The 23,643-nt window shown below is 38.2% G+C and overlaps 1 protein-coding gene across 1 annotated transcript; it reads right to left on the bottom strand.

Moving 5' to 3' along the window:
- Positions 1-19,118: 19,118 nt before the first annotated feature.
- LOC110897036 (uncharacterized protein At2g34160) lies at positions 19,119-20,184 on the bottom strand. Its single transcript, XM_022143974.2, has 5 exons — positions 20,080-20,184; positions 19,811-19,859; positions 19,629-19,691; positions 19,476-19,540; positions 19,119-19,368 (listed from the first exon to the last, which is right to left on the bottom strand). The coding sequence occupies exons 1-5, from the start codon at positions 20,182-20,184 to the stop codon at positions 19,258-19,260; spliced, it is 393 nt and encodes a 130-aa protein (XP_021999666.1). The 3' UTR covers positions 19,119-19,257.
- Positions 20,185-23,643: the final 3,459 nt, after the last annotated feature.

Genomic DNA, 23,643 nt, shown 5'->3' on the forward strand with positions numbered 1-23,643 from the left:
AAAGTTTTGAAAAAAGATTTGGGGTGTTTCAGTGGTTCCAAGTAGAGTTTTGTGTAAGGCTTGTGTTTAGGATAAACAATTTTCTAGTTATTAAGTCCCCCCCCCCCCACACTTAAATTACACATTACCCTCAATGTGTCCAAAATAGGTTAGATTGATTAAATGTGTAAAAGTATGTTATAAAAACAACAATTTTTTTTCATAAAACAGACATTGGGCACGAGGGCGTGTCTTTGAGGTACGGCCCCGTGTAAAAGTGCCAGTATCAGAAAACTTACAGAAGCTGGGCATGGAGGCGTATCAAAGGGACATGGCCCCGTGTAGCAAGTCCAGAAATAAAAAGTTACAGTGTCAGGGAGGCACGTGGGCATGTCAAAGGGACATGACCCCGTGTGAAGCTTCTGTTTCTTTTTGAAAACAGTTGTTAAGGTGTCTGGCCTCCTATTTTAGGTCTATGAAGTCGTATGCTTGGTGGATTCAAGCATCCCAAGGTACATGTATACTTATTCATACCACAACAACACAACACAACACAACATAACGATAAAACATAAAATCCTACATTACCAAAGTTTAACCATTATCATCCACCATCAACCACATAAAAAGAAAATAAAAAGTACGAGAAAGTAAATTGTTCAACGTGTCACAGCCCGCACACAACCATCATCATCATAGAAAAAGAGAAAAGGTTTAACCTTTTTCGCCACCACCACCTCCATTGCCGAAGCCTTCTTATCTGACTCCATATCCTCGCCCTCATCCTCCTCGTCATCCTAGTACATCATATGCTCTTGTATGTAAGAGATGTCGCCTCGCATGGTGTTTTGCTTCTTTCCATGCCTCCGATGCAGGTGCTGGAGCTTTGACCGAGACTGAAAGAGTTCTGGCTCACCTGAAGCGTTTCCTGCATAATGTTATACAAATTGTGCATGTTAGGGAAATCGATTCCTCCTTGTGCGGAGGATCCGGGGGCAAACCCATAAGAAGAACGTGAGGAAGGTTCGAGTCATCCTCAATAGCGAGGACTTGGTCTGGGTCGTTCGGGATCCAAATTTTGCCCTTGTTATCTTTGAAGCGTATCAGACCATTGTTGCAGTTGCCGATGAGGTTAAGGATTCGGCAGAGGCTGACACGGCCCGGGTCACACCAACACCCTTGTTGAAGTGGCGTGAGATGTGTGTGGTGTACTTCTCAATTGCCTTATCCAAAGGTGTGACCATGGTGGGGCATAGCAAACTCAACTCCTCATAACGGTCTGTATATGCACGATGCTCCCCACTATCTTGCTTAAGATCGTGGAATTCATTCTCAAGTGCCCTTTGTTCGTTGCGTGGGCAGAGTTCCTTCATCATGAAAGCTCTAAGCTCTTCCCACGTTTAAGCCAATGCCATGCACTTCTATCTCTCATAACTCTGTTCCACCACGTGGGTGCTCTCTTTTGCAAAACACTCGAAGCAAACTCTACTCTACGCTCGTTAGGACCCTGAACATGGCGGAAAGTTCTCTCAATGCTCTCAAACGATTTTAGGAGCTCAGTAGCCCCCTCAGACCCATTAAAGTTGAGTGGTTTAGCCGAATTGAATTGTTTAAAGTTACACAGAGTAGGTGCATTGTTGTTGTTGTTGTTGTTATTATTGTAGGCTTGATTCAGTTGGGTCACAAGGTTTAGGAGTATAGCAGCCATCTACTGAGCGATCATTGTCGCCATTTCGGCATCCTGAGTAGTGTTGTGACAAGGAGGCATTCTAAAAGAGAAGGAAAATATGAGAAAAATGTGTGAGGTTGATAAAGGATAGTCAAAAGAAATGTTTAAATATATCGACATAACATATGGATCATGATCATTTGTTCGTTACTTAAAATAAACAAACGACATAGTGACTAATCAAAGTAAATGGGTGTTTATAATTTATCGCGAAGACATGCTTTAGCCAATAAGTGGACACTCACCCCAAGAGTTCCCAGGTAAGAGTGACTGGTCTGATTAAGTGGATTTGTACAAACACTCTAGCCTTAGATAGAAAACTCAGGGTACAGTCATCCACCCTTCCAGATTACACGTGTTCACATTACTAAAACCCAAACTTTGATGAGGTTTTGATAACATCAAAGGCTTAAAGCCTTAAAACAAATCATCTAAGGATAGATGATTTCTTGTAAAAGTTTTGGATTGAATTTGTGACTTTTGTATTGTTTTGTAATCACCTAAGGATAAGTGATGATATTGTATTAAGAATCTAAACGCAAGAAAACTTGCGTTCGGGTCCTAGGAAGGTTATAATCTAGGTCAAAAGCATTACTAATAACCTAATTCCTTATAACCATAGCTCTAATACCAATCTCTACAACACCCCGACCGCGTAAAACAACAAATCGTGACGGAAACGTCGAGGAGACACGTTACAGAAATTGTTTCAAACACATGGTACATAAATGGTTTTATTTAATTAATAATTTACATTGTCTTGAAAGGTAAAACATAAACAAAGTACAACAATTATCTTTATGTTTTAAACTAACTAAGGCCTAAGTCCGTCCTATGTGTACCTTGCTTTAGCAAATTAAACATTAGCACCTGAAACATATGTGAAAATAAAGTCAGCATGGAAAGCCAGTGAGTACATAGGTTTTGAAGTAAAGACTCATAGCTTTGAGTGTTAAAAGAAAATGTTTAAATGTTTTCAAAAGTAGCCATGAATCTATGACAAAAAGTGTTTCTTTTATAAAATCATAAGAAAAATCATTTGATTTAAAAAAAGCAATACAAGGTTAACTTAATAACCAAATATGTCTTTGAAATAACCAAATAAAATGTCTTGTCTTGAAACCATGTATATTATGTATGTAAACCATGTATAATGTTTTGAAACCAAGTACTATGTATACTAGGTAATTAAACCATGTATAACGTTTTGAAAACATGAAACTAGTGATAAGCACATATGAATCACCCCAAAACATTTGAAAAACATAAAAGAGGGGACTATGTACTGACTTGAATTGCATATATGTCTTGTTCAAAGATTAAGCAAAGGTCAATGGTTCAAGAGTTTCCTAATATGTCAGATAACTATGTGTTAGTGTATAATGAGACTTTAATCGGAGGATTGGACAGAATGAAGTCTACAAACCAAACGAGAGTTGGGCCTCGTATAATAAGGTTTAATAAGCATTACATTCTGATTAGAAAGGATTCCTAAGTGCTTTGACCCGTTACGACTCGTTAAAGTGGTTTACGTTACTTTAACGAGTTATAAGCGTAATTATGGGTTCGGATGGTTAAATAAGTCCTATGACGAGTCTAATATGTCAAAACAAGTTTAGTTATGTTGCAACATCAGTTTAGATGACAAAACAATGGTCTTATATGCTTAAAATCATTTTATGTGCCTAAAGGGCATTTTCGGCAATTTAAAAGTACATATATACGACTCGTTATATAACCAACCAAACTATATGACCATAAGGTATAACCTCATAGGGTTATTCCTTATATTACTATGGTCATAAAAATGCGCTTGGTCGAATCTTAAGATTAACCAAAGGGGTCAGATTCGAAAGTCAAAGCAGTAGTCAAACCGCTCGACTTACGACTAAGAAATAAGCACTAAACTAGAAATGACAAGTTAGACATGTTAGGAAGATGTCTAATAATGTTATACTGATTTGGTGTCAAAACTTTAAGTTTTAATACCCGAAAACAGTTTCGTCGTAAAATGCACTTTTGTGCATTTTTGACTTTTAATTCGTAAAAATTTGACTCGTCATTTCGCCTACTAAACATGGTAATCAGAAGGTGCAATCGCAAGGGATTAATACCTTCGTGATTACAATCACGTTGCAAAGTTCAATTTGAACTTTAACTTGACCAAAATGGTCAGAACCGAAAGTTAAACAGAAAGTCAAACTGTTTGACTTTTGGCTCATAAATAGCCAAAATAATGAAAGAACTAGAGAGAGTACTTACTTGTGTTGAAGAACACTTTCAGAACTCTGTTAGGAAGCTTCCAATCAGCTGGAAACAAGCTCCAAGATAGAGAGAAAGAAATTTTGATAGATGCAAGTTGGAATGAGGAATGAACATGGCTATTTATAGTGAATTTGAGCTCACCAAATCAAGCCAAGTGTCTCTCTAGGTGTTATAGACTGATGAGTGTCACCCTAGGTGTCCAAAGGTGAAGAAGAGTGGCAAAAATCGTGACTTGGGGGCCAAGGAAGTGAGCAGGTTGCTACCATGTGGTTTCTGCTGTGCTGAGTGTCCCATACGGACCGTAAGGGATAAGGTCTTACGGTCCGAAAGACCCTTTGCTGGCAGAAGTTTTGTATTTTGGCAATTTCAGCCCCTAGACTTGTAGTATCGCGTTTTGTCATTTTTAACCCCTTTTAACCAAGTATTTAGGTTATATAAAGGTGTTAAGGCATGTGTGACTTGGATTTTTGTCCGGAAATGTTACAAACATCGTCTCGCTTGATCATTCGATTACGTATTTCATAAATAAAATATAACATTTTATTGAATACGAAAATGATCGGAATTGTACAATGATTGAAAATGTGCAAATGTCATACTGCACCTAAATACCTAGCACCAAAGACAATCCTAACTATTTATCTCCTTTCGATCTCAAGAATAGGTAGAACACTAAACTCCTCTAAATTATCAAACAAAGTTCCTATGGGATACGTGCACCATAAACCATAAACTAGTTACGAACATAAAGTAGGTAACCTAACATGTATTTATACATGAAAGACATTCACAAATACTCACGAGGAACAATTATAAGTTAATATATTAGAATAAAGTATGCACACACATCTAGTAAAAAATAATTAGGTCTCTTACGTTAATATTAATCCATTAATAAATAACCAAAACCGAGAAATTACCAATTAACACAAAAATCATCACAAACCCGGGTAGATAAACTAATTAGCCAAGAATCATAGTCAAGAACAATAATAAACAAGTCTGAAATAACAAATAATCATGTTCATACGTTTGAAAAACACAAAGTAATTAAAACTAAACAATAACTATTTGTGAACCCGACCTGATTCTCAATCCTTTCTTGACCGACCCCTGGAAGTTTCTTTCTGTGTCCGCACCTCCTATTGCGTATCCGTTGTTTTCAAATGGTATTGTATTTGCACTTAACACAATTTCCAAGTGATCTGGGCTTCCGTGGACATCATTGGGCCGGCCTTTATGGTCTTCTAATCAGCCCAGAAATCACAAAATAAATGGCGGACAATAAAAGATTGGTTGGTCAATGCTTTTAGTTTCAGTCAACTCTGCACCCAGAACAATATCCACTCCTAGATTTTTTAGTTTAAGACTATGGGGTATGGGGCGAGGTTGGGGCGTGGGTTGGGTACAAACGCTCAAGTCACCATCCCGGGTAGGCTTGGGTTTCAGCGTGGCCCGTTTGGTGTGGGATTCAGCCCGGGCGTTGGGCGGGGCTACCCACATGACATGGCGGAACCTTATTGGCCAAGAGCACTAGCCATGGCGGAACCTCATTATGATGTGGTTTGGCCATGCCACCCCAGCCACGTCCCACCATACCCCTTTGAAATTGGCTTTTGGTCTTGGGTGCCCATACTCCACGTGTCGTACCATGCCCCAAACCCACGCCCCACCATACCCCACGGTCTAAAATGATCAAAACCAATAATTATGATTTTTATTATAACTAGTTATAAAAACTGTCGCCGCGCTGCGGCGAACTTCTTTTGTTATTTAGTCTGTGTTTATATGTGTTTGAAATCACTATGAACGCGTTGCACACGGAACCGCTGACAAAAATAAAAAGAAAATACAGAAAAAAATACTAAAATAACCAAAAGAAAATCAACTAAAAAAATTGTATGGTAATGATGTTGTTCGGTAGAAACCCGTAGTCAGAGATGAGCAAATAGTAATGGGTACCGAATTTCCTGAACCGAAAGATCCTAAGTACCAGTTCGGTACTGACGTTTGGCGTTCCTGGTACCGGTTCGCTACCGGTTTTTACCTTCATATACCGATACCGTAACCGGGGTATCAATTGGCACCGAGCTCATCCCTACCCCTATCCCTACCCCTGAAACAAAAAAAAAAAAGTTGTAGGATACCGTTGTTGTTCGTACGGTACATGTGATCAGGGATGACCAAATGGTACTGGGTAGTAGTACCAAACTTCTCGAACTAAAAGACTATCATACTCAATCCAGTAACGACTTTTGGCGTTTTATGTACCAGGCTGGTGTTGGTTTTTACCTTCATGTACCGATCACGAACCGGTATTTTCGATACAAGTACCGGTTAACACCAAATTTAGCAAACTTAAAAAGTAAAGAAAATAATAATTTTATAATATCAAAATAATAAAACTATAAAAAAAACTATATCTAATAGTTTATTATATTAAATATTTTAAATACACTGTTCATTCCATCTTATTTTTAATATATAGAGAAATCAACCTATTCTAAAGTATTAATAATCATGAACTATTTAAATGAATTCATTTTAGATCTCAAGTTCAGTAAAAATACTTAATTTTAGCTCATTATCTCTTAAAACCTTTAAAATTTTGAAATGAACCAGAAACGAGTAGAATTTAATACAAATCAACTTTAAAACTACTCAAAAGTAAAGGAACATTTACATAAAAATATGTATAATTTAGACGACAACAAATATCCCCACCCTTAAACCTTTTTCGTCTCTAAAAAAGCTTTGCAATGGAATCATAACTAGGATACATGGTTTCAAAAAGTTTAGGTTAATTTTTTTTAAAAGATATAATACACGTATAACCACAATTACCAGTATTGTTATTCAACTAAACCCAACCGCCAACTCATCAAGCCCATTTCATGCTATTAAACTGTGAGTAATTGTGCTGTAATTGTATATTGTGTTAGCAAATGTACAAGAGGTCTCTATATATAGAGAGACACTAAAAACAGAAAGCTAAGACTAAGCCTAATATCAAGCCTAAGAATATTCTGGAGCAAATGACTAGCCTAGAAATAAGCCTTAACATAAGCTTGCCTAATTACAATAAAATCTGTTTAATATTCCCCCTCAAGCTAAGGCCGGGGATCTGAGTAGCAAAAACCATTGGGATGATAGAGGCTTGGTAAATACATCTGCAATTTGATCATCTGTTTTAATAAACTGAACAAGGAGCTTTCTTTGAGCGACTTTTTCTCTAACAAAATGAAAATCGATTTCCACATGTTTTGTGCGTGCATGAAACACCGGATTGGCAGAGAGATAGGTGGCTCCGAAATTGTCACACCATAAAATAGGAGCAGAAGTTGTGGTAACATGAAGTTCTTTTAGGAGTGCCTCAAGCCATGTTAACTCAGCAACGGTGTCAGCTATGGCTTTTTATTCGGCCTCGGTTGATGACCGAGAGACGGTTGGTTGTTTGCGAGCACGCCATGAAACAAGATTAGAGCCAAGGTAGATTGCATACCCCCCGGTCGATTGACGGTCATCAATAGAGCCAGCCCAATCGGCATCAGAAAAGGCTGTTAGTGACTGTTGTTGAGCGTCTGCATAGGCGTGAATGATTGCAGCTGACTTTTGTTGAATCAGTAAACCAAAATGAGAGGTCCTGTTAAGATACCGTAGAATTCGTTTAACTGCTGACCAATGATTTTCCGTTAGAGAGTGCATGAACTGACACACTTTATTGACTGCAAAAGTGATATCCGGTCTTGAAAGAGTTAAATATTGTAGAGCTCCAACGGTTTATCTAAATTTGACTGGATTATCAAATTGAGGATTATCGCCAAGAGACAAGATGGAGTTAGGAGCCATCGGGGAGTCAGCGGGTTTAGACTGAAAGAGACCAGCCTGCTCGATAATGTCATGCACATATTTTTGTTGAGAGAGGAGTAAATCGTTACCTTTGGGAATCACTTCAATTCCTAAAAAATATGACAACCGCCCCATGTCTTGGAGCGCAAAAGTGGTGCTTAATCGTTTAATGGTATTGTTAATGAGCTGTGGATTGTTGCCGGTTAGGATAATGTCGTCGACATAGACGAGCATGTACACTAATATACCATGGTGGGAGTAAATAAACAACGACGGATCCGTTTTGGATCCGTGAAACCCAAGTTGTAACAAAGCTCCCGAAAGACGATTAAACCATGCCCTTGGAGCCTGTTTGAGTCCATATAAGGACTTGTGAAGAAGGCATAAATGATTTGGCTTTTGTGGGTCAATGAAGCCTGGTGGTTGTCTTAAGTAAACTGTTTCCTTGAGATCACCGTGTAAGAATGCATTTTGCACATCGAGTTGGCGAAGCGGCCATTGGCGTGTGACGGCCAAGGACAGAACTACACAAACAGTTGTGGATTTTACCACCGGACTAAATGTTTCATGATAATCAATTCCCGGCTGTTGGCTAAACCCTTTTGCGACTAGACGCGCTTTGTAGCATTTTATATTTCCTTTTTCATCTTGTTTCAACCTGTACACCCACTTACAATCAACAACATTAGCATTAGGAACATGTGGTACTAAGGTCCAGGTGTCGTTTCTCATCAAGGCTTTGAATTCATCTGTCATTGCATTGCGCCATAGTGGACATTTGTTGGCAATAGCAAAAGAGGAGGGTTCGAGTGAGGAGAAATCTGTTGAGATGTGAAAGGCGGAGGCATTGTAGGGAGTTCGTTTTTTGGATTTTGTCGGAGGTTGGCTGGTCGGGTTCGGGATTGAGATTCGGCTGTGGTTGAAGATGTTGCGGGCTGATTGTTGGCTGCGGCTGATGAGTGGCAGCAGGTGAAGTTTGGGTGCGACGAGTGTAGGTGTATTGGAGAGGAGGCTGATTATTGGTAGTTGTTTCAGCGGGTTGGGCTGGTGGAGTGGACTGATGTGTGTCTTGGGCCGTAGGGGAGGTTTGGGCAGGTTGAACGTTTGTATTTGTGACTGGGGTAGGTGTTGGGTTTGTGACAGCCTCAGGTGGTGGAGAGGCTGCTGGGGTCGTGTTGTTTGGCTCTTGGTCTGCCGGATTTAGGCTGCCTTGTGAGGTAGGTTTATTTCGAACAGGGGATGGAAAGGAGAAGAAGTATGGGTCAGGAGATGGTGTGGGAGGTGTAGGTGAGGAAGGTTGTAGAAGAGGAAAGTGTGCTTCGTTAAACCGTAAGTGTCGGGCAATATAAATACGGTTAGTGACGGGATCGAGGCATTGATACCCGTGATGAGCGGAGCTATACCCTAAAAAATGCAGGGTAAAGAGCGGAGATCCATTTTGTGTGGATTATATGGTCGAAGATGAGGGAAGCATTGACACCCAAAAACACGTAGGAATGAGAAATCGGGTTTGCGGTTAAAGAGGTGTTCAAAAGGAGAGATGTTTGAGGAAGTGCGGGAGGGCATACGGTTTATGAGATATGTTGCGATCTCAAAGGCAAGGTTCCAAAAATGCTTTGGAACACCGGATTGGGCCAAGAGAGTGAGACCGGTTTCGACGACATGTCGGTTCCGTCTTTCAACAAAACCATTTTGTTCGCTTGTATGGGGACAAGAATGACGGTGCAAATTCCAAGAGTTGTGAAAAAAGAAGATAAACTTCTGAATTCTCCAACCCTATCGGTTTGAACGGACTTGATTTTTGATTGGAATTGTCTTTCAGCCATTGTATGGAATTGTTTAAAAATGTGTGAGACATCAGATTTGTGTTGAATGGGAAATAACCACATGTAACGAGTATAATGATCAACACACAATAAAAAGTAACGATGACCATAAAAGGAATTAATGGGTGCAGGACCCCAAACATCACAAAAGATTAAATCTAAAGCATGTGTACTTCTATGGGGTGAACTAGTTAAATGTGTTTTTGTAGATTTCCCCATTGGACAAGAATTACAATAAGAAAGAACTGAATTATTAATAACTGGAAGGTCATTGTTGGAGATCATAGACTTTAACAGTTGCGTGTGAGGGTGGCCAAGTCTTTGATGCCAAGTTGTGGGAGATGCACGAACGGTGGAAAAAGCAACATTTGAAACCGGTAGAAGCTTCGGCAGATTGAAGGAGTAGAGCCCGTTTTTACTTGGACCCATGAGGAGGATAGTACGGGTAAGCGTGTCCTTCACACAAAAAAAAGTTAGAATGAAATTCAAAGAATACGTTATTGTCCTGACAAAAACGTTGTACCGAAAGAAGATTACGTTTGATTTGTGGAACATGAAGAATATTTTTAAGAGAGAGGGTTTTATTTGGTGAATTAAATGTGGTTAAAGCAATATGAAAAATGGGTAAACTTTTACCGTTACCAACAATTAAAGTGTCCTTACCGTAGTAAGGTTCAGATTCATCAAAGCCATGGAGATCGGGCGCCACATGGCTACTTGCACCAGGGTCCGGCAGCCATGAAGAAGATGCTTGTGAGCGATGATCAGCAAAACTGGCTTGTGGAGGCTGTTTGTTTGAACGAGTTGTTGCGGGGTCACGGTTCGGGCATTGTGACGGGATGTGCCCAATACCACACCTATTGCAAGACCCATAAACCATATTTTGGTTTGATGCCTAAGGAAATCTGGGATTTGTAGGAGGCAGTTGGCGGTTGTTGTGACCATGGTTGATGTGACGTCCCCGACCAGTCGATGGTAGGAAGTATTATTGGGTGTGTTGCGGGTGGTGTTAAAAGCTTGATTCTGTGTGGGATGCTTTGGACAATGAGTCCCAATTGTGTTAGCAATTGTTGAAGAGATTGAAGAGTGTCGGGTGGGATTTGTAGGCTGTTTGGTTCACGATTGGTAGTGGCAGTGAAGGCTTGGGTGGAGGGTATGGTGGGGGCTGCTTTTTATCATATATTCATGATCAGAAATTAGACCTGAAAGTTCTAGGAAGGTAACAGCAGGTTCCCGAGAGACGAGAGTGGATTTGAGGGAATTGTATTCTTCCCGAAGGCCTGAAATAGTTAACATAACAATATCTTTATCTTTCATGGGCTCACCGATGTTGGCTAAGGCGTCCGAATATTCTTATGCTTGTGTAAGGTATTCAGCCGATGTCTCATCCGGCTTCATTTCGATTTTGAGTAATTGGGTTTTGAGAGTGTATTCTCGGGAGGATGTGTGAGGCGCATAGGCACGTTCCAAGGCAAGCCATAGGAGACGCGAGGTATCACCTTGCACATGTTTGAAGGAGGATTCAGAAATTGTAGAAAGAAGGAGCATTCGGATGTGAGCATCATTGGAAATCCATGCTCGATATTCGGGATTTTCAGCATCTGAAACGGTTTTAGCGGGACAAGAGAGGGAGCCATCGATGTAACTAAATAGATCATTTGTGATTAAGAAGGGTGTGATCATGGTTTTCCAGAATCCGTAATTGTTGGCGGTGAGTTTGAAACCAAATTTGTGAGAATTATGGTTTGTTTTAGTTTCAGTGGTAAAGGCGGTTATAGCCATGGTGGATAGGCAAGAAGAACAGTGGCCGGAGGACAGAAAAAAAAAAAGAATGGGTGGCGGAAATATGACTGTGAAGGTATTATGATCGAATAGGTTGTGATCCCATATTAAACTGTGAGTAATTGTGCTGAAATTGTATATTGTGTTAGCAAATGTACAAGAGGTCTCTATATATAGAGAGACACTAAAAACAGAAAGCTAAGACTAAGCCTAATATCAAGCCTAAGAATATTCTGGAGCAAATGACTAGCCTAGAAATAAGCCTTAACATAAGCTTGCCTAATTACAATAAAATCTGTTTAATACATGCCAACATTATGTTCAAGTTAACAATCTATCTAAGGGTCTCACACTCAAAATCCACAAATCTACCTTATCCTATATCAAGTTTATAAGGAAAAGATTAAAAAATCTACCACTTTATATAAATAAACCCTTACGTATTTAAAATTAAATTTTTGATGGAATAGTGGATGATGATTTTGAGCTTTATCATTATTTTCTTATGATCAACTCAGAGGGCATTATCACCAAGTCACTATCCCGACGGGAAACACCATGAGCCTCACATTTTTCTTTATTTTGCTCCATCAACAGATATATAGAATTTTCTCAGGCGCCACAAGATCCGGATTTATTCTCATAAAAAGGATAATGTGTGCCATTTAATTTAAAATTCTTATGGGTTATTTACTTATGGTTGTTCATTTTATACTATCAAAAGTTTTAGTGTTTCTATATCTCCTAAGATGAGAACCTACGGGACTTCATGATTTATGATAATGTATATTAATAGCAATTACAGGAACCCTCTAAGTTGGCTGGGCCTACCAGTACATCCTAGAAAATACGTCTTCTACCTACATTTATCTCATACATATAATATTTTGAAAACCAAAAATCCCTATTTTTTATCATTTTCCATTTATTGCAAAAAGTTTCAGGAACATTTTTTTATTTTTTCAGTTTTTTTGGATTTTTTAAATTTTATAATTTTTTTGTACTTTTCAATTTTTTGACTCAAAAGACTCACTATATAGACTAAACGACAGTTTCTCATCCCCACACTTAAACTCTACATTTGCCTCAATGTAAGAATAGAAACCGACTCAAAATAAAAAAAAAAAATCTGAATACAAAAATAAAAGGGCAAATTGGAAAGGACTTAGCTAGTTAAATAATGTGTAAGCTTCAAAATTTCTAGTCCAATCCAGCTCAATCATATAGCATTCCATTCGCGATCGACTCTGCCTCTGACGGGTAAACCGGGAATTGACTTGACATCCGCTGAACAGCTTCGAAATCACCTAAATGGAGATTGAGTATGCGTGGTACAATTCAAACCTACACAAACAAAGCAAAACAAAAACCCAGCATAATACCTACTCTAAAACAAAAACCAACTCAAACACTATAACTGTATACAAACTCTATGATACCTCCCCACACTTGAACTCAATCAGGATGCTTCTCCTTTATCCAACCCCTATCGAACCCGTTTAATTTTAATTGATCATAATTGTTTTTGTTAAAAAAAACAATGATGAAACTACAAAATATCTTCAGACATGCAAACGGGTTGGGCTACCAAAATTTAAATTTACCTGGTCCAAACCTGATACGTGAGATATAGTGAGGATGATGGTTGTCTCTGCACTTCAATGTTCCATTATGCTTCCTTTTGTACCATCTATGCACCCTCAGACTATGTTGATCCAAGCATCTCCGTGCCTTCTCCCGTGTTCTTGTTGGTGTGTGTGGCAATCCCACTGCTAACTTCTCTATGGGCCGGCTATCCAACTCTTCTACCACTTTCTCTTCTGCTACGTTTGGTAACTGTTTGATCTCCATGGTTGGCTTCTTTTCAAGTAATGTCTATAGATATGCTAGATCACCAACCGTTCCAAATTCTTCATCTACAAAAATTGGTAAACCAACCAACTAATTACCAAACTCATCCTCCCAAGATGGTATATGCATCTCTCTCTCATTTTCCATCTTGTCAAGTGGCTCATCCACGTCTTCCCTCATCATCATTCCAAGGGTCGTCATCAATGGGCGCTCAGGACAGTAATACCATGGCGTGGAATACCAATTAGGTTTCACGTCCTGTTGAACCGGAGATGGGACTGATACGTCCATTGTCGTCTCCAGTCCTATATTAGAAAACTCTAGATTATTGGGAAGCTCCTCTCCAAACTCGTTTATATCTACCTCTTCTTCTCCCCCATAGCTCTCAAAGCCATTATCACCATCATAGTAATCATCCCATGTAAATCATATTTTAATTTGATTTTTCTTCTGATTCACGTAAACCGGACAATCTTCAAACCAGTTCGATCCACCGAAGTCCTGACACCTTGGATATACGTGTTCATTCATGCCTTCCCTCAACATCTGACCTAATGTCTTGAACATTTGCTCAAGAATAGCAAGCATTTTGGGAAGCCTCGAATCTCCTTGGTCCTGTGCTGTTGTCATTATCTGAGCAAAGACTTGACGTGATTCCATGAACACCCGAACATAGGGAGGGTACTCACTATCATAACGTGCCACATAGAGAGTAGCAAAAACAACACAAAGTAGAGAAAGGAAAGAAAAAAAACTAACTAAAAAAATATTTACAAAAATAAAGACTTGACACACTACTACTAGACACAAACTCTTAGAATTAAACCCTAAGACTCAAATTACAAATAAGACCAAATAAACAAATAAGATCAGTCAAAGCTAATAACGCAATCGCCTATGTGACCCCGGCAACGGCGCCAAAAACTTGATGTGCTAAAAGTGGTCTATAAAAACTAACCTAACCTAGACATTCTAGTTTTAATCTTAATAAACTAAGACTCTCTAAATGCTAGACCACTAACAGGCATGTGTACCTATCGTACGTAGTAAAGCCTAATGAAGTCCGAGTATCAAATCCCCGAGACACTAGCAACGCTAAACTAGACTCTGACTCAACTAAATACTTAACTGGTTTATTTGGTTTTCATTTGGTTTTGGGGTTTCAACTAAATAAACTAAAGGAATTAACTAAGATAACTAAACTACGAATACGATGCTGAAGACTACTAGGGTGAAATCATGGATGAGGAAGTACTACCCAGGTTTGGAATCCTATTCGTGACTCTCGGTTTTCTCTTGGCAATGGTAAATATGATGGAACCAGGTTCTAAGGATGTGACACTCTAAGACTAAAGATAAGTTGAATCTCCTTCCGGTCTCATCAACTTCACATAAGAATCATAAAGATCAAGTAAAGCTCACTGGTATGGTTTGATCACCTCCCGGTCTCTCCAACAATACTAAAGTACCCAAAAACCAGATATCCTCTCGGTCTCACTAATCACAATACACCATAGAGTGTACGGGTTAACCTAAGTATACCTGACGAGACATAGGAAGACAACCAATACTAGGCAACTTAGATAGATCTCCTCTCGGTCTCACTGCACCTAAATACCTAGCACCAAAGACAATCCAAACTATTTATCTCCTTTCGGTCTCAAGAAAAGGTAGAACGCTAAACTCCTCCAAATTATCAAACAAAGTTCTTATGGGATATGTGCACCATAATCCATAAACTAGTTACAAACACAAAGTAAGTAACCTAACATGCATCTATACATGAAAGACATTCACAAAATCAAACGAGGATAAATTATAGGATAATAAATTAGAATAAAGTATGCACACACATCTAGCCGAAAATAATTAGGTTTCTTACTTTAATATTAATCCATTAATAAATCTCCAAAACCGAGAAATTACCAATTAACACGAATAATCATCACAAACCCGGGTAGATAAACTAATTAGCCAAGAATCATAGTCAAGAACAATAATAAACAAGTCTGAAATAACAAATAATCATGTTCATATGTTTGAAAAACATAAACTAATTAAAACTGAACACTAACTATTTGTGAACCCGACCCGATTTTTGATCCGTTTTTGATCTCGATCCAAACAGCTTCAATCCTTTCTTGACCAACCCCTGAAAGTTTCTCTGTGTCCACATCTCCTGTTGTGTCTCCTTTTTTTCAAATGGTATTGTACTTGCACTTAACACAATTTCCACGAGATCTGGACTTCCGTGGACATCATTGGGCCGACCTTTATGGTCTTCTAATCAGCCCAAAATCACAAAATAAATGGCGGTCAATAATTTGGTTGGGTAATGCTTTTTGTTTCGGTCAACTCCGCACCCAAAACAATATCCATTCCTAGATTATTTATATATTTATTTATATACTATTATTTTATAACATTTATATGCATCTTTGGTTGTCATTTGTGCTTAAGTAGTTGTACCTTAATCAAATAATATTTTCATTACCTTACTATGTATGTATATTTGGTTGTAATTTATGCTTAAGTAGTTGTACCTTAATCAAATAATAGTTTCATTACCTTACCAAATTTAATTTGTTTTGTATGCATGTATGGTTATAACCTAATCAAATAATGGTTTCATTATGTTACCATATTCAATCGGTTTGATCCGTTCAAAGTTGTGTTGTTTTATTTGTAAATTATTATTATTTATAATAATCTAATTAATTTAGCCAAAATCTTGTATAAATATAATTTGCAACATATTGATGCAATGGTTGTTGTAATGTATGCATTATGGTTTGTATAGTGGTAATGATATATATTTATATATAGATTACGATGAAGCTGTCAAACGGGAAAAAATAGACGCGGGTTCATCGTAACGCACGAGTCCTAGATTAACTTAGTTATTTTATTCTATGTTTTACATTTTGGTTTAATTTCTTCGCATTAACACGTCGCAACTTCAGTGCATCGGTAGTCGCTGGCGATAATATGGCATTAGTGCTCGCCCCCGCCGCAATGCGGGAGGTGCTTAATACTAGTTTAATTTAAAATGATCAAAACCAATAATTATGATTTTTATTATAATCAACCTATTCTAAAGTCTTAATAATCATGAACTATTTAAATGAATTCTTTTTAGGTCTCAAGTTCAGTAAAAAAATTTAATTTTAGCTCATTATCTCTTAAATACTTTAAACTTTTGAAATGAACCAGAGAAACGAGTAGAGTTTAATACAAATCAACTTTAAAACTACTCAAAAGTGATGGAATACTTATATAAAAATATGTATAATTTAGACCACCCTTTGCGCCTAGGGTTCTAATGTAACTCACCCTTTGCACCTTGAGCCTTTTAACTACATAGTGTTTTTTTTTTTCTTACTTTGGTTTGCATTGTGTACATAAAGGGTTTCTAATGTAACATTAAGATCTTGGTTGTGCTCTTAGTCATTATGTCCCTTGCAGGTACGAAGAGGCATTTTTCCAAAAAAGTAGACCGCCTAAATTTCCTGAAAACAGGTTTTGTTAACATTAAACTTGTCTATCGTGTAGGGAATGTGGTCATCAAGAAACATTTGGGTAGTGTTTGGTGTGAGGGAATGAGAGGTGGAATGGAATGGATGATTACGAGGGAATGAAGAAAATGATGTTTGGTTGGTCAATAGAATGGAATCACCAATTCCAAAAGGCATTCCATTCCCTCAAAATCATTCCTTCCACCCCCCATGTTTTTTTTCCATTCCATCCCCTCTTGCACCATTCATCAACAACACCACAACCCACCACCTTCGCCAAAACCCACCTCCACCACCACCCACCACCGAGGCCATCGCCGCCACCCGCCACCACCTCACCCCGACAGCCACCGCCGCCGCCGCCACCCACTCGCCACCGTTATCACCCACAACCGTGACCAACCGCCAACGCCACTCGCCGCCACCGCCCACCACCATCGTCGACGCCACCACCACCATGACCACCAACCGCCGCCGCCGCCACCCACCGCCACCTCTGCTGCTACCCACCACCAACAACCACCTTGCCGCCACCACCACTCGTCGTCACCGTCGCACCACCACTCACCGCCACCATCACCATCCATCGCCGCCGCACCACCGCCACCTATAACCACCCACAATTACTACCACTGACCACCACCACTCACCACTTATTTTATTACTTCGTTTTTCTTGCCTACCGTACAATACACAATAATAATTCATTGCATTCACACATGGTAACCAAACAAGACATGGAATGGTAATGGTCCATTGCATTCCATCGTTCATTCCATTACCTCGTCCATTCCATTCCGTCGTCCATTCCATTACCTCATACCAAACAGACCCTTGGAGACTCTTATCTTTGGAGACATTTGATTTTGTAAGTTCCTTTTTTCACTACATCATACAGGAAACCATTTAACTGAAATCCAGTTATCCACCCGTGTGATAAAAAAAATACACGGTGGATTGCGTTGACTTAAAATCGTTGGTCAAACACGTAGTATCAAAGCATCAGCCGAAGAACATAGGTCAAAAGAGAACTTATCAAATGGTAAATATATAATATAATCAACAATTCTCTATCAAAATCTGAGGTTTGAATGTGAAAAGAAAGTTTGACATTGATGATTACGAACTGTTAAGGACAGACTTAGTTGTGCATTCAGACTCGCGATCTCTAGCCAACCTCCTCATCTGAGACATTCAGGTGATGTGATTAAACTTTGTTATGTTGAAGGTGAATATGTTTATGGACAACCTTTAAACTAGAAAACTTGATGCCTAGGTCTCTTTGTTCTTTTAAATTTTGGCATGAAATACTCAAATTGATTCAAGTTATGACATAAAACACATTGTTTAACAAAATTGTAATAGCAAATGGGTCAAATGGCGAACCCATCACCAAGCCCGACTTATCTAGTTAAACTTATTCATGTGTCCAACCCAAAACTGAATTGAATCGATTTAAACCCAAATCACCTGTACATTTCGTGTTATGTTTTTGTGTTGTGTAAAACTACCTGCATATATATATGCAGAACTGGTATTCCTCTTATACTTGAATACTTTGATGCTAATTCACTTTTATTGCAGGTATATCTGGTGATTCAATGCACTATAGACGTGCTAGTCTTGGACTTGTTACATCAAACAGAACCCTCTGTATTTACATTTATTTTAGATGTGGCACGACACGAGAGAGGCTACGGATAACTATATAGATGTTTTGGTGAAGATGTTGATCCGAAATGTTTTATTGAGTTAGGTATTTTGTTAGTTTAGCTTTATATATAGATCATAGGAATTGTATGTAGTTAATTTATAGAATTTAATGTTGTTTGTTATGCATTTAGCCAAGAATTGTAATTTGGCTGGTTTATTTCCAAACTGAATGTGTATCATGGGTTGATTTGAAAATGTTCAATTGGTCTATATAAGCTTGAAAATGTTCGATTGACGTATATAAGCTAGATTTGTAAAGCAACTGCAATTTTTTCCAGCAACGTTTATAAGACGGGGTTTAAAATATTAATTTTAATAAATAGCTAAAAAGTTTATTCAATCAAAAGACGGTGTTTACCATGTTTAAGACGAGGTTTAGAATTAGATAGACGAGGTTTAGATTAAACCCCGTCTAATAACATTCCATTTTAAGACACGGTATTTTAAGATGGGGTTAGACACCCTGTCTTAAAACTCAAATCAGTGATAGACTTGAACATACATTAAGTGTTATGAGAGAAAGAAGACAATTGTCGGGCATAGATTTAGTTTTTTTACAAAGGTAAAATATACTGCTTCTATACTGCTCACTTAATGGCTTGATGTGGATTGAAAATACAAACACAAAGTTTTGACACTCGAATATTACAACCTCTAGTTGGAATTCTGGTGCATCTAGGGTAGGAAACACAAAACAGACTATATATATAGCTACCACATCTCTATTATGGAAGTAATATTGTCCATCTTATTGTTTCTTTTCTTCCTTGTTAGCGAGTGCTTCCTTCTCACGTGCTCGAGCACTGGGTGGGGTGGCCATTGACGCATACTTGTCGGTCTTTCCCAATACAATCTCGATCTACATCGCATGTTCCAAGAGAGAAACAACACACAAGCATGGAAAACCCACAACAGTTTAAAATTTCAGTATATGCAAAACGTGCATTTATGAGTTAGAAAACTAACCCTAGCCTTTTGAATTAGTCGGCCCCTCGTTTCATCCTTCATGCCAATGGTGGATGTCACAACCTCTATCCATAACATAACATATTTGTATCAGTCACGTTCTATGATTCCAAATATTAAATTAAAAATCTAGATGCATGTATGTATACTTACTTTTCTCAACAGCAAGTCCATTGTTCTTTAGTATTTCAGCTACTGTAACAACTGTAGTAATTGCTATAAAAAAATAAACAAATTGTAACTTAATGCGTCCTAGTTTAATATAATAACAATGTTGTGATGCTTATAAGAAATGGAATCTATATATACTAGAGAAAGAGAGGGAGAGATTATACCCATCCCCAAAGCAGAGAGCTCAACTTCATCATGTTCTTGAATGTACCTCTACAACTCATATAAAAAAAAAATCATTATAATATTTATCCAAAGCGATGCTAATAAGTCATTTCGAGCCAATGTTACATTTTCTTTTATTTGAGTTGTTCAATGCTTGAGGCAGCCATTTTGTGTTTTATGTGTAAATTAATTTTCATATTTTTGAATTGTTATGTTGGCATCTGGTCCAACTGAATTGCTTTATGTTGCTATTTTGAAACGGCTGTACCTTTGCAAGATTGACGTAAAAGAAAAGAGGTTTTTTGGTGTTGGAGACTTGAATTCGGTTCTTCTTGGGATGTTCAGCCGGAGCGATGGCAGTTTCAGCGGACATATCTCTCGCTTGGAACGATCTCAAAGAGACACTTAATTCGAATATATTTATTATATATAATTAAGTATGTATGTATCTATGTTTACTGCCTCTCGATCGATCTCTCTAATGAATTGTGAGCGGGAAAACGTAAGATTTGGACCAGTGCTCGTAGAACCAACCGTATCAAGTTTTACCAAACATACACCATCCAGACCTTAAGGCCATTTTTATGTCCCAATGGATGGTTTCACGAAAATATTGCTGACACATTTCTATTCATATTCGGAAAACCGACGGTTGAAACTACAAATTATTTAGTGTTTCACATTTGATTTATGAATGTTATTAAATGTTATAGTTTATGAATATGAATAACATTCAACCAGCGGCGGAACTAGCCTAAAAATTTAGGGGTATCCCAATTTTTTAATTTTTAGACGAGGGGTATCCTTTGTATAACGGAGACGAAGTTGAGGGGTATTTTTACACTACGAAAACGGAGTTAAGGGGTATTTTTACACTACGTAAACGGGGTTGAGGGGTAGCCTGTGCTACCCCTACTAACATTCTAAGTCCGCCCCTGCATTCAACAATATATTTACTAACTAGGTTATAAATCCGCGTATTACACGGGTTGAATAAAAAAAATTATCACGTAAGTAAAAAATGTGTATACGACATAAAAATTGCTTAAAGCAACCCATAATCAAGAAAATGTCAATTTCTTTCTTTGAAATTTAAAAGACAATATAACAATTTTGAAATAAATTTTAAATTTACGTAATTTATGAGGCCAATATATCATAGAGAATTATTGCTAATTATCAATAAATACATAAAGTTAAGACTTACCAGTTATACAACTTTAACTATAGATAATTTGAAATGAAAAGATACACATGGGAAATCTTCTATTGCTAAATTTTAAACATTACGTTCAAACTGTATAAACCAAACCGTTCAACCTGTATACATCTAGCTTGTTTGTGGTTTGGAACAGGAAAACCGGCTGTTTAAATCAGACTAACCGTGAATGTAACATTTGTGCTTGTAATCGTCATGAACAGTTCTATTATCAATAAAACAATGTTATTCGATCCCAATATTTGTTTGGTTGTGTTTTACATTTTCATGTTTTAACTTTTGTTCAATTTCAAACTCTACATCGCTTTCTGGAGCATTATACGCAAACTGGTGCGTAAACGTACTCAGTTTAATGCGACAAATACTCCGGAACATCAACATATACTCAACATACCTTAAATAACCTTTACATAACTTAGAAATAAGTTTTGAAGGCTTTGGTATAGCAAAAACAAGTTAATTTCGCTTACAGGGACTAAACTTGACAAACTGCGAAAGTATGCCAATTTGAACTGTAACGAACATTCCGGAACATGTCCATAAGTTAAACATACCATAAATATCCTTTACATAGCTTAGAAATAGGCTTTGAGGGGTTTGGTATGCTAAAACAAACTTTTGGATCATTCAGGGGCTAAAAGTGTCAAAAAGTGCACAAGTTTGCACTTTCACGCATAACTTACGTTCTGAATACATCCGGACATCCAAAAATTTATGTAAGCATCCTAATATTATGCCTTAGTGTTTGGCATAAGAAAAATCCATTCGTCGCGTCATTTGGATCATCTTTTGCGCTTATGCGCATTCCGTCGTAATTAAGCGAACATCGCGATCGTACGGCCAAACGAACCGACATCCGGAATATTTTTGAGCATATTTCAAGTCCCCTACACTTTAACTTCATCTTAGAGCCTTGAAATGAGGTTAACGGGGCTTAAACGTGCCAAAAATGGGCCAAATTACGTGTTTCTGAAGTGCAGGGACCAAAATTGAAAATTCTGATCTGTGAACCTCAGGCGGGGCGCGTAAGGATTGACCAAATCCTTACGCGGGGCGCGTGGGACTGTCAGACAGATTCAATGTATGCATTTAATGCAGTTGGCCTTTCGTTCGATCAAGGGGCGATGCCCTTTCACCCAATCAAGAGCCAAGGGGCATTTTCTGACTTACCACAACATTTCGACAAGTGTACGCACGAGATCATGGCACGATATTCGATAAACGATCCTAACGGTTCCACTTTTCCTATAAATACCCCCCCCTTTTGTGTAAAAAATCACAAGAATCAGATCTAAAAGCTCTAAGTTGAAGTATTGCTTCATACCTGAGTTTCTCTGATCTAGATTAGCATTCGGGGACCCTCCGTAAGTATTCTTTCGTTGTTTTATCGCTTTTCGAGTCCGAAAGTCAACGTTTTGTTGACTTTCTGCATTGACCAGCTTATGGTCGATGCGAAGTTCATGGAACTTCATAACGTGAGCGTGGTCACGATGGTTATAGTCCGTAGTGACTATACCTACTGATCACCACGTTATCTAGGCTCAGTGACGAGTCGTAGTTTCGGCCAAAATGTGCATTCTTGCATATTTTGTAACCAAACTACTCGTGGGCATCAAAGCCGTTTGTTTTGATGTCAAACATATTTTCTAAACTTAGTTAAGCATGTTCTAACATGCTTAGCTCGTCACTTTTAGTTTAGTGCTTATATAGGGTCGTAAGGTAAGCGATCTAAACCATCGCTTATACTTTCGAACCCGACCCATTTGGTCAATCATTAGGATCCGACCAAACATATTAGGTGACCATAGCTATAACCTTCCGAGGTTATACCTTGTAGTCACGATGTTAGGCGTTCCAGACGCGTTCTACGCGAATGACGCATAAGGTAGCATAGGCTACCTAAGCGGGTCGTGATGGGTCGCAAGCACCTAGGTTAAGTTTCATTTTAGTATGTAGGCTTTGTTAAACCATATTACACGAGTCCCCATACTCGTTTGGTTTACGAACCCGCATACTATCAGTTCCTCCGATTTTAGGTCCGGTATATTAACATAGCTACCTATTAGGTGTCGTTTGATATTCTGTGACCTAGCATTGTTTGGTTATTACACAAGAACTCCAAAGCAATCTCAGGTGAGTACATTGAACCCCATCTTTTACATGTTTTCGAGGAGTCAATGTGAGTACATTGAACCCCTCTTTTACTGTTTTCCAAACTGTTTTAGGGTGAAACACATGTGCCTATCTGTTACATTCATGTTTTCCATGTTTTCACATCATATGCCTGCTATGTTATTAGTACATTATAGTACACGATTTCATTACATTTCATGCTATGTATGCCCATTGTGTGCGTACTTAGTACATTGATTTACATTACATTTTTGTTGCATATGTTTACTCAGCATATGGACACATTGATTTACATGAACATTTCTGTTGCATATGTTTACTCAGCATATGGACACATTGATTTACATGAACATTTCTGCTGCATATGTTTACTCAGCATATGGGCACATTGATTTACATGAACATTTCTGCTTCGTATGTTTACTTAGCATACTTAGTACAATTGTTTACATCACATGCCTTCATTTTGTTATGACATTT

This window comes from Helianthus annuus, chromosome 12, assembly GCF_002127325.2.
Source record: "Helianthus annuus cultivar XRQ/B chromosome 12, HanXRQr2.0-SUNRISE, whole genome shotgun sequence".
Lineage (NCBI taxonomy): Eukaryota > Viridiplantae > Streptophyta > Magnoliopsida > Asterales > Asteraceae > Helianthus > Helianthus annuus.